Genomic DNA, 19,850 nt, shown 5'->3' on the forward strand with positions numbered 1-19,850 from the left:
TCTTTCCATCCCTCATCTTCAAAAGATGAGCTCTTCTGAAGATGACACCCCGCTCGTGAAGGCGAATGGCCGGTCTACAGGTGAGTTCTCCACCGCCTGCTTACGCTTTGCCCCCGGGTGATACTGCGAACACTCAACCTTCTCTTCATCCCTTATCACCTTGGAATCCCCTTGTTTCTTTCCCAGGTCCCCTTTTTTTCTCTTACTCAGTCTGTTCATCATTCTTACCGAGTCAATGTCATGCGACAGGTGATGCGCTCTCCGAGAAAGTGATCTCCAAGGCGACGGATCGCAACATGGGTGACGCCACCACGGAAACGAACGGCCACATCGACCCAGGTGTGTCCGTTCGCTATGGTCCTGTCGAGGATGGCGATGTTGAAATGGAAGATGCGGAGTCTGAGGTCAACGCCCGCGGCGCAAACAAAAGGAAAACTCGACCTTTTACTGGTCAAAGGAAGTCTTATGCGGAGCCAGAGAGCAGCGAGGAAGACAAACCTTTGGTACGCCATATCCCTTGAACGCCGATCCCTTCGTATCTCCCGTCGTCGCTTTTTTGTTGTCGCTGTTGCTTTCAACGGCTGACCGCTCGACAGAGTAAGCGTCGCCGCACTTCCGGGAAAGGTGCGGATTCCGATTCAGAAGATGTACCGTTGGCGCATCGACCCGCAAACAAGAAGAAGCCTCCCAAGGCATCCGAGACCGCAGTGAAAGACGAGTCCGATTCGGATGTGCCCATCAACAAGAAGCTTGCGGCGGAGAAGCGCAAGATCGAGCAGCAAGCAGAAACGGAAGCCAAGGCCATTCGGAAAGAGGAGGCTTCAAAGAAAGCCGCCGCGAAAGATTCAAAAGCCGCCAAGCCTGCTGCAAATGGCAGGAAGAAGCAAGCCAATGGCATCAAGCAGGAACCAAGCGATGAAGAAACCCCCGCCAAAAAGCCCGCTGCGAAGAAGACCTCGAAGCAGGTGAAGTCGGAGCCGGCGACTCCTGCAAAGAAGGGAAAGGGCAAAGCCACCCCTGTGGAAGAAGAGGTCAAGGAGGAGACTGAAGAGCCCGAGGCCGAGGAAGAAGAGGAGTATCGGTGGTGGGAGGATCCGACGAAGAGTGATGGAACTATTAAATGGACAACTCTGGAGCATAACGGTGTCGTTTTCCCTCCGCCGTACGAGCCCCTGCCGCAGGACGTCAAAATGAAATACGACGGTATCCCGGTGACTCTCGAGCCCGAGGCTGAAGAAGTCGCTGGGTTCTTCGGTAGCATGCTGAACTCGACCCACAACGTCGAAAATCCCACATTCCAAAAGAACTTCTTCATGGACTTCCAAGACATCCTCAAGAAGACCGGCGGTGCAAAGGATCCTCAAGGAAATCCAGTTGAGATCAAAGAGTTCGCCAAATGCGATTTTAGACCTATCTTCGACTACTACGAGATGAAGCGCGCCGAAAAGAGGAACCTACCTGCGGCAGAGAAGAAGCGTCTGAAGGCCGAAAAGGAGGCAGCGGAAGCTCCGTACATGTACTGTCTTTGGGACGGACGAAAGCAGAAGGTTGGCAACTTCCGTATTGAACCACCAGGCCTTTTCCGCGGTCGTGGTGAACATCCCAAGACTGGCAGGGTGAAGACCCGAGTCCAGCCGGAGCAAGTCACTATCAACATCGGCAAAGAGGCCAAGGTTCCTCCGCCACCACCAGGTCATCGCTGGAAGGAGGTCAAGCATGATCAGGAAGGTACCTGGCTTGCCATGTGGCAGGAGAACATCAACGGGAACTACAAGTATGTCATGCTTGCAGCCAACTCGGATATCAAGGGCCAGAGCGACTACAAAAAGTTCGAGAAGGCCAGAGAACTCAAGAAGCACATTGACCACATTCGGAAGGACTACCAGAAGGGTCTCAAGCACGAGCTTATGGCGGATCGACAGAAGGCTACTGCCGTTTATCTTATCGATCAGTTCGCTCTTCGTGCGGGTAACGAAAAAGGTGAAGATGAGGCCGATACTGTGGGTTGTTGTTCCCTGAAATATGAGAATGTCACCCTCAAGCCGCCAAACACTGTCATCTTCGATTTCCTTGGTAAAGACAGTATCAGATTCTACGACGAAGTCGAGGTCGATCCGCAGGTTTTCAAAAACCTCAAGATCTTCAAGAAGCCTCCGAAGAAGGAGGGTGATGAGATCTTCGACCGCTTGACGGTATGTTCTCCCCCCTTTGCATTTTTCATATGCCGTTACGGTTGCTTACTCTCCTAGACGTCCGCACTGAATAAGCACCTTTCCAACTACATGCCGGGCTTGACGGCCAAGGTATTCCGTACTTACAATGCTTCTTACACCATGGCTACGCTCCTGAAGAACATGAACCCAGAAGGTTCTATCGCGGAGAAGGTCAAAGCTTACAACGATGCGAACCGTAAAGTTGCTATTCTTTGCAATCACAAACGTACGGTGGCTGCAGGACACGCTGGCCAGATGGAAAAGCTGAGTGACCGGGTATGTGCACACATTTATTTTGATTGCGTCAACTGTAGCAGTTGCTAACTGCCTGGCAGATCAAGGGCCTGCGTTACCAGAAGTGGCGAGTAAAGCAAATGATGCTCGATCTGGATCCTAGCCTCAAAAAGAAGAAAGGTGCCAAATTCTTTGAATTGGACGAGGACCTGGACCAGGAGTGGATTAAAGAACATCAAGCCTTCCTCCTCGAAGAACAGCGCCAGAAGATCAAAAAGAAGTTTGAGAAGGACAACGAAAAGCTGGCTGCTGAAGGAGAGAAGGAGATGAAGCCGAAGGAACTCGAAGAAAGACTTGCCGTTGTCAAGGACATGGAGAAGAAGTTCGAGAAGGAAAACAAGACAGGAAAAGTCGAGGCCGAGGGCAAAAACCCGACCATTGAGAAGCTCGAGAACAACCTCGCTAAGCTCGAACAACGGATTGAGACGATGTCTTTACAGGCCGAAGACAAGGAGAACAACAAGGAGGTCGCTCTTGGAACCTCGAAGATTGTGAGTTTACACCGATCAGTCAGCTTTGGCGGATATATCTGTTGCTAACGTGGCCTTATTTTAGAACTACATCGATCCCCGTCTCACCGTGGTCTTCTCGAAGAAGTTCAACGTCCCCATCGAAAAGTTCTTCTCCAAGACCTTGCGTGAAAAGTTCGACTGGGCCATCAAGTCTGTGGACGAGAACTGGGAATTTTAGTTCGATTTTATGCATCAAGATATAAATGTTCATTCTGGGTTGGCGCTTTCCTTGATATTTGCTTAGCGGCTGGTTCAAAACGTGTGCTTATAAATCATCTGTGCATCTCACTTTTTCGACTCCTGTCTTCTAGCCTCAAATCCGACCTTGGGCCCATTGAGCTTCCTAGGCTAGCAGTCTGGTTTGGATAGCCACTATTTGCAGAGTGCTCTGGCCCAAGGCAATATTGTCTTTTAAGGTCATGTTTTCTTGGGTGGCTTGTTCTTTCAGAAATTGGTTGTACCGACCTCCTTTTTTTCCATTATCGCTAGTCGGTCTGCCTCGGTTTCAGACCAGACAAAAGTTCTTCCTAAACAACCTATCTATCTGTCCGTCTTCTTGACTTGGCCTCTTGACTCCGGTAAGAAGACGTCGCATCACATCACAGACGCGGGCACATTAGTGTGGCAATAAAAAAAAACACAAAAAATAAATAAAAAATATTCAAATTTAAGACCGAAGCCAGCTAGCTTGTTAAATCTCTTATGTAGAAAAACTCGTAACCTCTGCCGGACTCGTTGTGCTCCTCTGGAAGCGGGTTTCCCGGTTCTTACGGTCTGTCTGTTTGCTTATAATTCCCAGCACTCGTTAGTGAATGATCTTCACTTTCCTCATTCATTGTTCGGGTTTCCATCTTACGACTCCATAAGTACCCCCTCCCTCCAAAGGGGGTCGACCCTTTCTTAACTTAGGTAGGTAGGTAGGTGCCCTGTTGAGCTAACGTCGCAGCCCATAATCAATCACCTTCGACCTCAACCTCCTAACTGTTCTTCTTCTCCAAACAAAACTCAAACTCAATCTGGCCTGGTTGCTGGTACTCTCGCTAAGAGCATGACGATGAATCACTAGGTATCATATTAGCTACCTCCACAAGTTGCAATGTCAGCTAGAGGAGAAGATGAAGGAGATATCTCTACCGTTGCAATTGAATCTCGAAGGATGGGTATCAATCCACCGGATGATTTTCTAGATTTTTTGTTCAATCTAAATGGTAGAATTATTAATGTAATACACATACAGAGACAACCAAGGTAGTATTAGTATTGTGCAGGGACGAGACAGCAGCACGACAGCACGACAGCATTCTTTGAAATTCCTTGACTTTTTTTCCATTTACATTTACGAGAAGACACCAAGACACCATCACGTCACGTCGTCTTCTCTCCGTTTCAGCTACCATATTGTACTGTACATGTTTCCCTCTCTTCCTATGATATCTTTGGTCAACTACCTAGTAGTATCGACCAGCGCTAATTCACCGTATCAAGGATCAGTCATCACAGGAATGGAAAGACAAGTAAGACTTCTTAGGAATGACAGCAGCAGCAGCAGTAGTCTTGGGAGCCAATCCACATCGGATCCTTGACTACGTTCAGTTGTTTTTGGGGGCAGCGTCAGGATTAATATTCCCTTCCCAGATACTCCTCCTCGAACGAGTCGAAGACTGGTTTGAGGACATGGAATCAAGGTGCAGTATGACCGATGGTCAGCCAATGGATCTCAGATTACATTTACGATCATTGGAGAATTATATCGTATTGCGTCACCCCGATAACAGGAGATAATGCAAGCAAAACAAAAAAGCAGTCTGGTGGAGATCGTGGAGGTAGAAAGAGTAGAAGAAGCATGATAGTAGGACGTAGGGGTGGTTGTCTGGTTTGATTTGAACACCACTGCGTCAGTCATCATGTGATCCGGCATGATAAGGGCCTCGACAAAAAAAAGAGATGAAGGGTTCCAAGGACATATTATCCTCCAATGATAGATTGGCTCTGCCGGAAAAAAAAATAGAGATAAAGCCGTCTGAACGTTGATGTAGCTAACTAACCCCATTGTATCTAGTTTTTATTACTAGAAGAAGGCTTGCTATAAATAGGAGAACATGAGGTTTGCAGAGCCCGGCGGGTTCCTTGCCCTTGTAAGAATAGAAAGGCGTCTAAAACCACTCGACACTGAGTATATTCGAAGTATTATTTAACAGGATCACGGATCGCATTGAAAAAAGTGATAGGCGGCCTCCCTGGTAGATAATAACTACCTATCAGAACGGGTAAATGGTGGAAAGAAACGAATAAAGAGTCTCTGTACGCTTGCTAACCAGAGGCAGAAGCTCGAAGAAAAAGAAAGCAAGAAAGAACGAAAGGGAATCTCGCTAATAATAGACATGCAACTCCGATAGAATGGAGATGGTTCCGAGGGGGAAATTATAGAATAGAATTACAGAGTATCCAAGAAACCCTGGAACTGGATGATGATGCTGATGCTTGCTAGACTCTAGCACAATGCCAATGCTAAGTACGGTTCGGGAAAAGACCGTCTCTGCCCCTGACTGCAACGCAACGGGATAGAAAGACTCAATCAAAGAGAGCGGCATGGCTGACTGATGGAACTAGATGCGAGATTTCGTCGCTCGGTCGTACGTACGCAAGGTTCTGATTCGTTATGGCTCGTGATCGCTATCCCTTTCTTTCCCGTGATGACGATGATGATTGATGGTCGCTGTGCAAATATAATGATGCGAATATGTGGTACTTTTTCGTTGCTTGTTGGTTGTTCGGTAAGAAGTCTGCGCTCTCAATCGATCATGGCCACCATCCCATCCGGGTGTAGCTCTCGACCATTGCCTTGACACCCTCCGCGGTGAAGGTTTCCCTCTCGGGTTTGAAACCTGTCGTCTGTTCGAAGAGGGTTCCATCGATGGACATGTCCCATTCCTTGAGGATGTCTTTCTCAAGGAATGGGCTGATCGGGCCCGGACGCTCGATCTGCTTCTTCTGCAGCAGGTCGGCCCAGGTCTGCAGAACCAGCTCGTTCATGTCGTCAACGACCTCATCGAGGTTGAGCTTAGCGAATTGAGACGCCAGAGAGCCAACGAACGAGCAAGGGATATCGAACACTGAGGTCAGGGCTTCTGCAATGTGCGCCTGGCGCGTATCGCCATGGTCGACGACGTTGAACACGGTCGGGGTGCTGTCATCGGGAGCGAGCGTACCCTTGCTGGCTCTCCACTCAGCCGCCGTCCACAATGCACGAGCGGCGTCCTTGACGTATATGGTGTTGACTTTCAGTTCCTTCGTATACAGCATCTCCAGCTCCCTGCCAAGTTCCTTGTACACTCGCGCGAGACAGATGCCGGTCGCGAAGTACCCCGAGTCATATTCACCATACACATGGGGGAACCGCACCACGATGAGGTTGAGGCCCGGAATCTTGCGCAACTCCTCTCCACCCTTAAGCTTCCACTTGGCCAGCTTGTGCCACGGTTGCGTCTTGTCCCCTTCCTTCCGCGGGGTCGAACCACTCTTGTAGACATGGGCGGTGGAACATTCAACAAAGGCGCGAACCCCTCTGCGAGCAGCCTCACGTCCTAGGGAGACAGAGAGGTTGTAGCTCCGGAGCTGATAGACCTCGTCAGGCTGGGAATGTCTGGTCTCGCCGCCACAGTTGATCACATAGTCAAACTGCTCGCCGTTCGCTCGGTCGAATACGCGCGAAAAGGATTCTGAAGATGCGTGGTCGAATTAGCCAATGGGTATTGGAGAATGGGCTGACTGCTAACTGCCAGGATCTAGAGGAAGGAACGGATAAAGGTCTCACTACGTACGCTCACGACTGGCATCGGCCTGGACAAACTTGTCTTTCGAGCATGCCTCGTCGAACTCGGGAGCCAACCAGGCCAGCTGAGGCAGTACCTTGTCCACCAGACGGACTTCTGAGGCCAAGTTATTCTCGTGAAGGTAGAGGGCGAGGTGACGGCCAATGAATCCTGCAATGGGTTGATAACAGAAGCGATCAGTCAACTTGACACCAGAGAGACAGACTCGACAACGCGAGTCAACGGCGGGCAGTATGCACCTAGACCTCCGACAATCAGCACAGCCGGCTTCTTGGAATCCCCGTCACCCGGCATGACGAATGTGGAATGGGCGAATTCGTTGCTCTTCGCTGTTTAATTCTCAATGGTGAAGCTGGTTACGCAAGGAGCTATCTGCCCGTATGGCACCCCGCGTGTGGTATGAGGTCAAGACGGCAGGGAACAATGTTCCTTTGACTCTTCTTTGAACCACGGATGAAGGCGATGTGCTTGAGCGTGGTCTTGGATCTGCGACGGTGCTCGGGGCAGCTCTGGGCCAGGAGCGCTTGATTTCTCAGGCGCGCTTCGGTATCAGGACGATGGTGGATTAGGATAGCACGGACTTGCCACGGCACCAGCAACGGTTGTGGGAGAGCGCACGAGTCGCGTGGAGAGGCGAAGAGAACGGCAGAGAAAAAGGTCCAGGAGAGCCGAAGAGGCCAGATGGATAAGGATTAATTATTACTATTAGGGGACCCGGGCTGGCGGAGTCGGTGGAGGATGAGGTTCGACAGACGATACTCTCCTGTCTGGCGCTCCCTCGAGTCCCTTTCCCACACGCGCCCGCCACCCGCGAGCTGCCCATTGTCGATCCCTCGAAGTATAACTACAGGCGATGCGCCCGGCCTCTACACTGACACAGCCGTGCCCATCGTCTCTCATCGTCTCTGTATGGGCTGTATCAGCACTCCCTGCCGTCGCCGCCAAGGCCAACGGGCGGAGGGGCCACGTGAGAGCCGGGCCCGCATGCTGTCGCTTCGCCGTCCGAACATCGCCGCTCGTTATGCCCGCTATGGCTAGTGATGCGTCTGGAAATTTTGTGAGCGGGAGCCAGGAGCACCAGTTTCAAGATCCAGCGTCGTCCCAGTGGGCCCCCCTGAAGCCGCTCGCCGCGCCGTCAGCTTGAGACGCTCGAGTACAAGCGACCCTGCCGATGCGCCCCGAGGTCCCCCTGCAGGGATCTGGCTGCTCGCCATCTATCAAGGTTGCTTGATAGGGAGGATCATGGCTCAGTCGGACTCTGGGGAAGTATCCATCCTATTCTTCATGTTCCATGTTGATTTGTGCCAGGTTGTGCACCCCTCCACGGTGTACACTACCGCGTACTGCGGACGCAGCTGGTCAAAGAATCTATTCCCCTTTGGTCGTTGACTCGTTGGCTCGTTCATATTATAGCTTATGCATGGCGTGCTGGACCTAACCTCCTGTCTTCTGCGTAGAACGAAGTAGGTGGCACTTCTTTTGCGCTCAGGAGCTTTGCCAGAGCACCTTGGACACCTTGGGATTATTATGATTACGATTACATTACTATTGATCGATCGATTGTGCTAACTCTTGACTTTGTGCCACTGTTCAACCTACTGAGTTAGAGGCTGGAGCACAAGCCCCGCAAACCATCCCTTCGATATGTTGATACCTTCAAGCGTTCTCCTGCGTGGTGGGTTGGGGCTGATCGACGGCCTGCGCCTGTCCTCCGTACTCCGTATCTCTACCTCGGGTACGGGGCTCTTCATGGCCTGCTTTTCCTTTGGAACGAGCTTGCAGCTCCTGGCATGTCAATTCCTCACACCATCATGATCCTGGGAAACGATCTACTTTGGCTGTTCGTAGCCAAGAACATCTCAAGAGCAACAGAAGCGATTGGCACGATGACAGGTTCCACGCTCACCTCCAAATCCCGTCAACGCGTCGACGACAAGAGGGGCCCCGAAATTTTCTTTCTTCTTTCCCTTTCCCCGTCCGTATAATCTTCCAAAAGTTCCACCCCTCCCTAACCCCGCCGAGCTTCGTTAGCTCCCGACGGTTCGCCCTCTCCATGACATGCTTGAGTCTGAGTCTCTGACCGACTCTTGGTCAATCTTTCCTATCCACAACGAACTCCGCGCTGCGAAGCTTGCTAGAGACTCTTCAGGAACAGACGCCAAGTGCCTAGTCTTCCAGGAGCTCTCCGTACAGTACAAACTGCGATTAGGGAGGAAAATAATAAGGGATTCAGAAACTCGAGAGTAATAATTACGAGAAGAACCACCACAAGCATATAACAGAGGCATAAAGTTTGGATAGTTCCGCTCCCGAACAAGCTCTCCAAGACCTGCTGGAATGCCTGGTTCCCTCGCAGGCCAATCGGTAGCAGCATTTCCACGCCCCAGTTTTCGATAGTTTGGAACCTTCCCGCACACTTCCCAAGTTCCCAAACCTTCTGAACCTCGAGAGACATGCAGCTGGGCGACGCTAGCTGGCCCAAACGCCATTTGCCCGGGTTCCTGACTTCCGCATCTTTGGGAACTTTTGCGTATTGGATTTGGACCCGTCCATGGTAAATAATGAGCGTCGCGTTTTTTCCTGTCGTATGATCATCGGTTTGTGCATCCGATGGTAGACTAGTAGCCTTAGTAGCATGCATGGTAGGCTGTGGACAAGAGGCAGTGAGAAAGTGGACACTCCCCCCTCCCCGTCAAAAAAAGGCTTCTTAGAAGTTCTGTGGGCTTAGTTAGTCACGCTGCCACTGCCCGGGCCGTTTGGTCCGTCCATTTGTCTGTGGTGCCTGAACTGGTCAAAGCTCCGTAAACCTTGCCAAGTGGTTCTTTCTGTACGAGGTACGAGGTAGATCTCATATTCGAGCTTGATCTGAGGCTGAGGCTGAGGCTGAGCAGAACAGAGCAGCATCATTAGCAAAGTAGTACCTGGGACCTGCATTGATATTATTACCCGTGTAATATATCGCTCTGCCAGGTACAATTGCTCTGATGAGTCCATGCAAGAATGATTTTGTTTATCAGTGATCGATGCAGTTAGAACTGGCTCAAGCTTACGACGTTATACGTACCACGATACGTCAGCAAAGCCAGTGCCATCCCAGTCCATACAGACGAGTCTACTGCGACAGAGATATTTTTCCAGGTTACTATATTAGTGCTATTTTCTCAACCTTAATACATTATGGGACTGAGCCATACTGTAGGCACCCAAGGCAGTGCTGTAGTACAGTACTTAATCCACCAGCCACCACACAACGTGCCATCCACACGGCAGAGGATTTCTAGATTCCTATGTTACACAAGGAAGATAAAAAAGAATTCTCAAGAACGATTCGAGAACCAGATAAATAGACCCCGATTCGATTCTCTATATATTAACATGCGATTACCTTACCCACTGACTGTGTACCACTATGTCTAGCCTTTCCTGTTCTCTCATAAGTGAGGTCATATTGTACACGTACATTTACACACATACAGGAGGTATATACAAGTGCTCTACACAGAAAAAAAAAGAAAGAAAGAAAGAAAGAAACTGAGGAATTTATTTACTGTCCCAACCCATTTCTACCTTACCTACCCGGGCGGAAGGATTATTGGTTATACTGTAACGTATGCAAACTCCCACGTGGGAGCAGATCCCGCCTTAAGTGGCGATCGTCGCCCAATACCTCGAGGATCCCCTCTCAGCCGTTAGAGACTTGGCTCTTACAACAAGGTAGGTATAGCCGACGACTTTAGTTAGCCATTTAAGTTAGGAACCTTAAGTACCTAGGTAGGTACCTAGGCCATGGGATGAGTGCGCCTACACTGTACAGTAAGCGCTTAGAATATAACGCCTATGTCAATGCCTAAATTGAATAGCCTGTATAGATGAATATTTACATATATCTACCAAGAAATAGAAGGAGACAATTAAAAAAATTAGACCAGCTATTTAATTCAGTTGAGAAAAAAAGGATCTTGAGCAGTTTGCTTGCCACCTCAAATTGTACACTTACTATATCATATCTTTCACCACCCCTTCTCCCCTGTTCTGCATAGTGGCTTCGTGGGTATACACACTCTGTGATAGGTCACAGACCCTAGGTCAAGCCCGGCAAAGATCGTTATATAGCAAAAGCGGCAAGGCAGGCTGGCTTGGACAGGGGAGGATTGGGGGGGGGGGTACCGGTAAGATATGATATAGTACCCAGTGTGTACATGTATATAAGCCTGCTTGCTCACGGTGCATTTATTCAAGGTCCTCATCATGCTTGTATGTTACATCACATCACTAGATTATCAGATTGAGTTAGATCAATTGTATCATTCAAATCGGTGTATATGTATATATATATATATTGGAAGTTTACACAGATCCCCTGCAGCAGCCTGCGTATAGTATAACAAGTGCTGCATATACAGTTTGGCGTCGGTAGATAAAGTTAGGCAGATAGACAGATGTAAGTCCATAAGGGACAGAACAATTCTTACTTATTATCCACCAGCCATTATTATTATTATTTCCCCATCCATGAAGTACATTCAGTACATTATAATGCCCTGTTGTCCTGTTTCTCTAATCCAGAATCCATCCACGTCTGCATTTCGTGTCGAAACAAAAGGAAGAGATCAAGAATTAACATCATATCGGATATCGGATGCATGTGATATGCATCCACAGAAATATCCTTGAAAAGTGAAAACAAAGCCTGAGATCCTGAAAAAGACAAGGGAACATATAAAAAGAGAACCTAAAACTCCCTCAGATAAACCTGAAGTCGGGGTATGACAAGAGGAAAAACGAAAGTTCATGGCATCAACAGCAAGAAATCGGAACCAACCAACCAAGCAAGAAACACCAAGAAACTCATCCGCGTCCCTCCCTCTCTCTCTCTATCTTATCCCGAAATGTGCAGCAGGACGCTGATGTTGAAGTCATCTTGACCGTAATAATATTCATCGTCGTGGCCCTCTTCCTGCCTTTTCCGCTCCTCAAGGCACCATGCCTTGTGAATATGCCGCAAAACCTCATTCCAATCTTTTTCTTTGCCTGGCGGACACGGATGCTGCGGTAGGACCATTTGAACGTGACAGATGCATACGTGACAAGGCTTGCGAGTGCAGAGGAAGACAAATGAGAAAATCCAGTAGACATCTCAGTGCTCAGTTGTGCAGTTGGAACCCATTCTGCAAGGCTGCATTCGTCTACCATGAAGTTGAGGAACCGGGAGACGGATGAATATCTGTAGAAGGCGCTGGATACTGGTGCGACATCTCTTTGGGTTGAAGCTGTGACGAGGAACCACGTGACTCTGGCGTACTTTTGTTCGAGAAGGTTGAAGTTCTCGCTGCTGGCGATGTCTTGAGTCTATGTAGTGGAGGAAGGACCTGGCGGTGGTCCAAAGGGACCCTGAACTCTTTCTTGATGATGTTTGCAGGAGTGGTAGAAGTAGGCTTTCTCCTTGTCGCACTTGCGCTGGAAGTATTGGAGCTCGTTCCATTTTTCAGTAGACCGAAAAGAATGGGTTTGCTAGCGTTAAAGGATTCCTTGTCGGCCCCAGGTTGTGGCTCATCTCCAAGCTCAGGCGAGAGACAGTCACGGTTATTGGTCGGTTTCCTCGATGAACTTCGCGCTCTACTACGTTTCGATTCCTTCCTTGGAGTACTCTCTCGAGCACGCTTTGAAGACTTGTCAAAGAGAGAGAAATTAGTCGAGTCGACGCAAGAGGATAGTATCGGAGACAACGGACTTACCGCCTCAGGACCCTGTTGGGATACTTCCTTCTTGCTCTTGGCTTTCTTCAGCAGAAGGATCATGATGACTTGGATAATTCTGGCAAAAGAAAGCCATGTCGGATACAAGAACAGATGAAACTGAAAGAAACTAAGATCATGATAAATAACTCACTCTTCCCTCCGCTCCGGATAGGTGAATAGGCCTGCGTCTGCCAGACTTTCTTGCAGGAGATACTTCTTTCTATTCACCTCCGCGCCCCAATATCCCATGCCGACCTCGTCAACAAATCCGGTTGCGCAGGTCTGGCGTTCATCTTCATTCGCAAGAAGCCTTGCCCAGCTGTGCTTATTTCGTGTGACATAATCGAGTAGTCGTATTTTGAACTCATTGTGGAAAGGGCGTTGCAAGCCGAGGAATGTCATGAAGTCGTGGTCCGTACTTGTGGTTGTCAGTACGCCCTGGTCAATTACTGATTTTAGATCCATTGTCTCCGTGTCAGGCGGAGGGCCCTGGGCCGCACGGAAACTTCTGTGTGAGCGCGTATTCGCCATGCTCCTTGGAGCTGCTGGAGGAATATCCTTTAGTATTAGCTGGGAGGAACAAAGAAAGCAGAACCAGAAGCGGTGTGAGCCGAAACGTATCAATGTAAAACGACGTACCAGAGCCACTTGAGGAGGTATCTTCATCTGGCTTCATATTTATTGAGTGTCGTCTCTTGTCAGTGCTGTGACACAGCCCATGGGGAAGGATGAGTTGGCCCATCAGCATCGACACTAAGAACCAACGACATTATTCAGACCCAATCTAGCTGCTTTATTCGCAATGCCTGCGGGGAAAATGACCGTTCCCAGAGGATAGCGCAGCTGGCTCGCAGACGCTGCGAGGAAGACGAGTCTCGCTCCGATCACGGGCGAAACGATGGTCCATCTTCAAACCAGAGAACAGTTAGTAGCAGCATAAATCGTCCAAAGGATATCCCCGATGTGAAAAACGCAGGTGCACCTTCAGGGCGGCCTCATGCCTGATGCACTCGTTGCCCGCTTAAGGTTCGGGTTGGACAGCTCAGTTTCAGAGATGGAGGAGACACAAGGGTGAGCGGCTCAGTCCAGAACAGGCTGGTTACACGGGAAATGCCCATTGGCCGTGAAGTCTTCTGGTGCTGTCGAATGCATGGCGATGGAGGTGCAGCCGTCGTTGCGCAGATCTGGCCCGCGCCGCGTCCGATCGGCCCATGTCCCTGATTGACACTGCTAGTCTCTTCTCAAATATGGCCCAAAAATAAGAAGAACCGGACTCCTTCAATGTAGGAGTCAAATGAATGTAAGCTAAGGTCAAGTGGAGGCCTGATGACTGGATGTAGATGGCAATAGACCAAGCAAAGTTTGCCTGTCAAGACAGAAGATCACCAGAATCTCACAGTACCCAAAGAGCAGACGCTAATGAGACCGGATTATCCTCATCAGAATCCTCAACAGAAGGGTGTGTTGGTAAAGTTGACCTGTCAGAACCTTCTAAGAAGAGCCTCAGTTCACAGGAACAAGGCAAACAAGACAGAGGATAAGATAAGAGAGCGAGGTAGAGCAAGGCAGAGAATGAGGTGAAGGATTGAATGGAGGACAAGATAGAGGATGAGGCAGAGAGCAGGGTAGAGAACAAAGAGAAGTGGAGAACAAGACAGACAGTGTGGTAGAGGATGAGGGTGAGCATAAGATAGAAGATAAGAGGAGAGGATGGATGAAGAAGATGAAAGGCAGGGTAGAGGACGAGAGAAAAGACAAGATAGGAGACAAAGAATAAGTTAAGGAACAGTTTGGAAGACAGGTAAAGTGAGAGAAGCAATCTGCCTGCAGCAGGAAAGCTAGTTATTGTCTGATGTTGTGTTAATAACGTGTTTTGCAATAACACAAGCTGCAAGATGTAAACACTGGAAGGCGTCTATTCAGCCTAGGAATCAAAGCCACAACACGTAAACCTAGAGGTCATAACACTTTACATAAGCCCAGTTAAAGGTTGTCGTGTGGTATAACTGTCCACAATTCATTAATTAGATTTACATTCCCATCAACTTCCCTCTGTCCCTCTGTCCCTGGATCGTAAACTTCACTCTGCTCCGAGATATCTTAGCGAATTCCTTAGCTCCTTAATCGCGGTGTTGACATCGTCGAAACTCAGTGCAGATACAGCCCAGCGTGCATGTTTTTGAGCTAGTGCAATGGACTGATCATCGACCACTTGCGCTGAAGAGGCACCGGAAGTTGTGCTTGCAGCAGGTACACGTGCAGGGCGGGGAGTGGCACTCGATGGGCCAGGGGCATTCCATGGAGGCGATGCCGCAGGTGCTGAAGGCTGCGCTCCGGGAGTAGGCGCTCCATAGAATGTGCTAGGAGAGCGTGGAAGATCGGGTACACTGGGTGCTTGGTTTGGTACCGGGGGAGGAAATGATTGAAAGGAGCTAGGAGGAACCGTGGGAGGTGTTGCACCAACATCTGAAGTCGCTGGGGTATCTGGGAGATTTGGAACTGAAGCTGAAGGGACAAAATCAGTAGGCGCTGAGGGGAGGTCGGGAGCGGTCGCTTGCGCGGGAGTTCGTTGAGGCGGAATCGAGGACGATCTGGATGGGTGAATAGACTCGTTTAGGGATGATTGCTGCGCTAGCCTCCGTTCAATAGCATCAGACTCGTCCGGGACCTCCTCAACTGATGGCTGGCCTGGTTTCGTCACCGGCGGCGCAGTCGAGTCTTGGAGTGCCTTCACATCTGGATCGCTTGGATCTAACGCCTGCTCATCCTCCCCTTCTGGGGCTGGATTCGACAGATTTGGGTCCTCCCCAGCCTTGATAGCCTTTGCGATTCGCACCGCGTGGTATTTCGCAAACTTGATCTTGGCCGCAATTTCTGGATCGAGCTGGCCCCATATTTGGCAGAGCTCGAGAAACGTGGCTGCTGCTTGGAAGGTATCTGCAGTTTGTCTGAATCTCGATTAGTTTTCGTTCTGGAACTCCGGTTGGGAATCTGGGTGCAGACGCACCTACTGGCTTTGTTGGCCCTCACGGCGTTGTCTGCGCGATTGAAAACCTCCAAGCCAAATTGTTCAACATAAGCCTGAGCGGCAACATTATCTGTGACAGCATCGTTGTCGCTATTTTCGCTTTTAAACTTCGAGTTTGAAGCATTAGCTTTTGCAGTGCCAGCGTCGCATACACGTCCTCCCCAGGTAGCGTACCTGCTCGAGTTTGTCCATAAGATTCGTCGTATACTGTAAAGATTCTTCGTCAGACATATGGAGACCCTTTTCGATAATTTTGTTAACGACCCAGTAGTTACCTGTCGCAAAAGAGCAATTCAATCAGCACATGGATCCCTTTCGCAATTCTCGCGAACGACCTAGTTAGGCAACTTACACCAGTAGGCGATGACGGGTTTCGCCCGCTCGATCTGGGCAGCCCTGAGGGCAAAGCGCCCAATGTCTGCGGGCTTCAAATTGGCCGGAACGTTAGCCGCCATGAGGACGATATATTCTGTAGCTATTAGGAAGGAATTAAGAAAGAGCTGGAGTTGCCCTGACGGTGTGGGGAGATCGCTCGAAGCGGGATGACGTTGGGGCTTTGCTTTGCGGTGTCCGTGCACACGCACCTCTCGAGCTTCGTGCATTCGACCCGCAGCTCTGGTATCTGTGGAGGAACTCCGACTGCGCTGCGAAGTACACCACAGAATGAATAGGGCACCGACAGTATTTAAAGAATCAATGGTATTTTATTATTCATCGCTTCTATTATTCTAACACTTTTTGTAAAATCTGGAAACGCTAGCTGAAAACCTGAACGCCTTGTGGGCGTTGAACCCATATCGTGCCCCAAGACACCCCAGCCAAATATCGTTGTCGGTTAGGAACACCTTCGTCTCGCATTAAAAAATCACAGATCTCCAGTCATCCACTCTCCTATTTCTACACGTTCTTCTGCCAGAGCTTCCACTTCAATGTGGTCTTCCACCTGTCCTCCAGGACCACCGATTCGTTCTATCGCAATCCATACGCCACCTCTTTGTTCAAGTTCAGGTTGCAAATCGAAATCCTCAACACGAATCCCAGATGCAGCATCACTGTAATCCCCGTCTTCTGATGTCGCCAAAATTTCTTTGTATGGACCTTGGCCAAGCTCAACGGTCATCAGCATTGGCGAAGGGGCCACGGCGCGGTTTCCTATCATGGAGTTTCTGCTCCTTGCAATAAGCTTAACTCGCGTAAGCCTGGGCACTCTTAAGGAAGCTAGGATCCTATCGGTCCCCGGAGGTAATATCCCAATATCCGATACGACTGCCCGTCTTCCAGCTGCTTCTGCTGGAAGAGGCTTCACCTCACACTGGCTTGTTGAGGAAACCCAAAGCGTGAACTTGCCAAGCTGGTCCGGAGCAAAAGTCGAACATACTATGGTATACACACCCTTTCCCAGGTGATTCGTTTCTGCGACTGCGCACCCCCGACGATAATCTCCACTGTCGGCAATGATGTCACGGTTCCGTACGGTTGCAACCCGCTTGCCATTTGACCAAAAGAGCTTTACATGTGTAGCCAGATCAGATTCTGGTGTTTCCAGAAGAATCGACACGTCAGCCGTCTCAAAGAGTTGTAGATTAAACTGCGGATTTAGCGGATATCTGGCTGATTCTGCATTGCCACCTGCTGTCGAATAAGTCCAGGCTGCATGAAGCTTAGCCACATGGGCGTATCTATCTTGGGCGCGGGCGATCTTCACGGGACATGTGGAGAATACGGACAACGTAAAGTTTTGACTTAAGGGGGGAAGTGACTGCTCTGCAACAACCACCGTATAAGTTGTATTCGGGGGCATCTCAAGTCTCATGAGTGTGTTTGGCGAGTCCACATATGGTCCCCGATGGATCGCCCCGTCGCTGAGGCAGACCCTTTGCCCGTCTTTCTTGAAGACGTATATGCTGATGAACTCCGAGTCTTCCTTGTCGGACGACACATCAAGTAATGACTGAGACTGTCGAGCTTGTTGGCTATTCGTTCTGAAGTGCTTGCTGAGGAGGAGCCAGACAGCACCACCAGCCTGGGTAGAGACCGCGAATTGCGGATTCTCGGCAAAGCAACCTGGGATTCCTCGTCCGGTAGACAGGTCCCAAGTAAAATGAATATCCTCGCGGTGGCTGAAGAGACCAGGATTCCAGTTTAGATAAAGATTCTCAAAATTCTGAAACACTCTGTCGCAGTCCATCCAGAACGTTCCAGGTGACAGGGGATTGTGTTGCGAAGATGCATGCTGCGGATGCGGTGACCCGGATGAAAGGTTTATATTTTCCTTGCCAGCGCTTGCTACTTCTGCTGCTGCCCATGGGTTTTTAATAAGCATCTGGCGGCGCCCTTCCGACTCTTTCATGTCAAGAACGGCGTAATCGTGCTCGCTGATCAGACCCAGACCTTTCTGTTCACGCTCTGTCAATTTGCCCGTACCGACGGTCAACAAAACGTCGCCGTAATGGAAAGCCTTGATAAGTCGCCTCCACAGTTGATCTGATGTCACATCCTCATGATGTAGGAAGATCTGCTCGGGGATCCAACCACTCAATACCCAGAGATCCGTGCCAGAGTTACTTCCAGGGAAGTCATACCCCCCGCGAACCTTGAGGTATGCTTTCTCTACCAGAGCGGGCCACAAGAGGTTTGGGTTATTTCTGTCGACTACATGGAGCGAGCGAGATGTCTTCGAAGATGGCAAACGGTCGTCAATCACTACCTTTCGATAACACCCGTTGAAATGGAAACGAAAAATGTATTTTCCAGAGGGTGACAGCTTTGGATTGAGACCTTCATTGTCATAGGGATATATCACTGAGAAAGACATCTGCTTTCATGCGTCAGATGCGTAATTATGGGACGAAAGGAAGAGATCAATACCTTGGGGTGACCGCGTTCGGCTCGTGAAGTTGCGGCACAAAGACTGGCCACAACGGAGCAGTCCGTTGTTACATCCTGTACGAGGTCAATCTTGCCCGGAACAGACATCACTGGGCCAGTGATATTCTTCCCATCATTGGGGCTGGTCTTGGCTAGAAGCTCGTGAGGTCGCTTCCAGCCAGCAAAGATGTCCTCCTGCAGTGGCGAGAGGTTGAGCTCAGGCTTATCCCTGTGGGAGTCATCAATATGGGGCTATGTTAAGGAGATTAAAGATCTGTACATACACAAACGGCCCTTCTCTATAGTCCAGCTCAAACTCGTCCGGATCAGGAGGCGTCGTCCATGGTGGGAACAAGAATCCATTCAACTTTGCACCCTCCAGAAGGATAATTTCCTCACGTGTGGATAGCTTCCGGGTGGACACTGGTTCAGTCAGTTGTGATCTACGTTTGGTATCGGCACGCGCCGCTGGTTGCCAGGTTTTGGCTTTTTTGATCTGCTCTGCCCTAGTGAGCCATTCCTTGCATTTCAGATCCAGTTGCTGTTTGTCGTCTTTGGTGCTGGATAGTTTCAGTGCCTTCATATAGCACTCAGCAGCATCAATAGCCGCCTCCAAAGCCTGCCTCTGAGAGGTGGCTGTAGTCACACTCTGTTCAGCCTTCTGGTTTCCTGGTTAGTCCATGGAACTACATGCGGGTGACCTAAACGCGGGGAGGAACTACCAGAGCCTGAGCCTCCAGGGCTTTCTGCGTGGAGACAGCTGGCCGGGACATATTCGACCACACGATCAGCAGACGGAACCCCTCACGGCGATGTACCCGCAACGGTTGCACCTGAATGGATGACGAAACACCTGACAGACAGAGGTCCAGGCGCCTTTCATGCTACGCTCAGAACTATCCGGCGCGAAATCCGAGGTCGATACGTTTCGCTCCGGAGCCCGATATCCGATGTCCGATCCGAGGGCAATGGAGCTTGGATGCAAGAGTAGGAAGAAGTGATGTGATTGAGCGCTGGATCCTCTGTCAAGCGGGGACGGCAGCTGGGGAGACTGCGAGCAGCGCGATAAGCTCAAGAGTCCAGCCAAGAGGCTGTGGAGGCTGGCGCTGGCGGTCCGTCGGTCGGCAAGGCTCGCTGCTGCTGCCGTTGCCTCGGCTCATTTTAGCACCCTTCGTCATGCCGTACTTCACCAGGAGGTGATCTTTCACCAGGGCCTCCGAGCCCTCCTCCTGCTCCAGCAAGTTGATCTCTGCTTCACAGATTGGTTACAACTCGTTCCTTGCTTCATCATTTCTGTCTCTTCATCACGGGGCTGGTGCAGTCGTCAGTTGTTCAGTTGGCCTGACATCTGAAAGGCCCCACTC

General features: G+C 50.0%; 6 protein-coding genes across 6 annotated transcripts; 2 read left to right on the forward strand and 4 right to left on the reverse strand.

Moving 5' to 3' along the window:
* Positions 1 to 25: 25 nt before the first annotated feature.
* VTN00DRAFT_7887 (uncharacterized protein) lies at positions 26 to 3,197 on the forward strand (the record flags this gene model as incomplete). The annotated part of the gene is made up of 6 exons (XM_069434679.1): positions 26 to 80; positions 250 to 503; positions 597 to 2,192; positions 2,250 to 2,489; positions 2,549 to 2,998; positions 3,063 to 3,197. The coding sequence occupies 6 exons, from the start codon at positions 26 to 28 to the stop codon at positions 3,195 to 3,197; spliced, it is 2,730 nt and encodes a 909-aa protein (XP_069286153.1).
* A 2,621-nt stretch (positions 3,198 to 5,818) lies between these two features.
* Positions 5,819 to 7,146, reverse strand: VTN00DRAFT_7888 (uncharacterized protein; the record flags this gene model as incomplete). The annotated part of the gene is made up of 3 exons (XM_069434680.1): positions 5,819 to 6,738; positions 6,841 to 7,002; positions 7,092 to 7,146. The coding sequence occupies 3 exons, from the start codon at positions 7,144 to 7,146 to the stop codon at positions 5,819 to 5,821; spliced, it is 1,137 nt and encodes a 378-aa protein (XP_069286154.1).
* Positions 7,147 to 7,705: 559 nt separating this feature from the next.
* Positions 7,706 to 7,996, forward strand: VTN00DRAFT_7889 (uncharacterized protein; the record flags this gene model as incomplete). The annotated part of the gene is made up of 1 exon (XM_069434681.1): positions 7,706 to 7,996. One exon carries the CDS (start codon positions 7,706 to 7,708, stop codon positions 7,994 to 7,996), a length of 291 nt encoding a protein of 96 aa, XP_069286155.1.
* Positions 7,997 to 12,038: 4,042 nt separating this feature from the next.
* On the reverse strand, positions 12,039 to 13,266 carry VTN00DRAFT_7890 (uncharacterized protein; the record flags this gene model as incomplete). Its single annotated transcript, XM_069434683.1, has 5 exons — positions 12,039 to 12,521; positions 12,588 to 12,666; positions 12,742 to 13,008; positions 13,091 to 13,148; positions 13,230 to 13,266. 5 exons carry the CDS (start codon positions 13,264 to 13,266, stop codon positions 12,039 to 12,041), a joined length of 924 nt encoding a protein of 307 aa, XP_069286156.1.
* A 1,404-nt stretch (positions 13,267 to 14,670) lies between these two features.
* Positions 14,671 to 16,073, reverse strand: VTN00DRAFT_7891 (uncharacterized protein; the record flags this gene model as incomplete). The annotated part of the gene is made up of 4 exons (XM_069434684.1): positions 14,671 to 15,538; positions 15,598 to 15,725; positions 15,793 to 15,893; positions 15,971 to 16,073. 4 exons carry the CDS (start codon positions 16,071 to 16,073, stop codon positions 14,671 to 14,673), a joined length of 1,200 nt encoding a protein of 399 aa, XP_069286157.1.
* Positions 16,074 to 16,483: 410 nt separating this feature from the next.
* Positions 16,484 to 19,259, reverse strand: VTN00DRAFT_7892 (uncharacterized protein; the record flags this gene model as incomplete). The annotated part of the gene is made up of 4 exons (XM_069434685.1): positions 16,484 to 18,433; positions 18,487 to 18,715; positions 18,771 to 19,147; positions 19,209 to 19,259. 4 exons carry the CDS (start codon positions 19,257 to 19,259, stop codon positions 16,484 to 16,486), a joined length of 2,607 nt encoding a protein of 868 aa, XP_069286158.1.
* Between the last annotated feature and the right edge of the window lie 591 nt (positions 19,260 to 19,850).

Source organism: Thermoascus crustaceus, assembly GCF_041956765.1.
Source record: "Thermoascus crustaceus strain CBS 181.67 unplaced genomic scaffold VTN00scaffold_5, whole genome shotgun sequence".
Taxonomy (NCBI): Eukaryota; Fungi; Ascomycota; class Eurotiomycetes; order Eurotiales; family Thermoascaceae; genus Thermoascus; species Thermoascus crustaceus.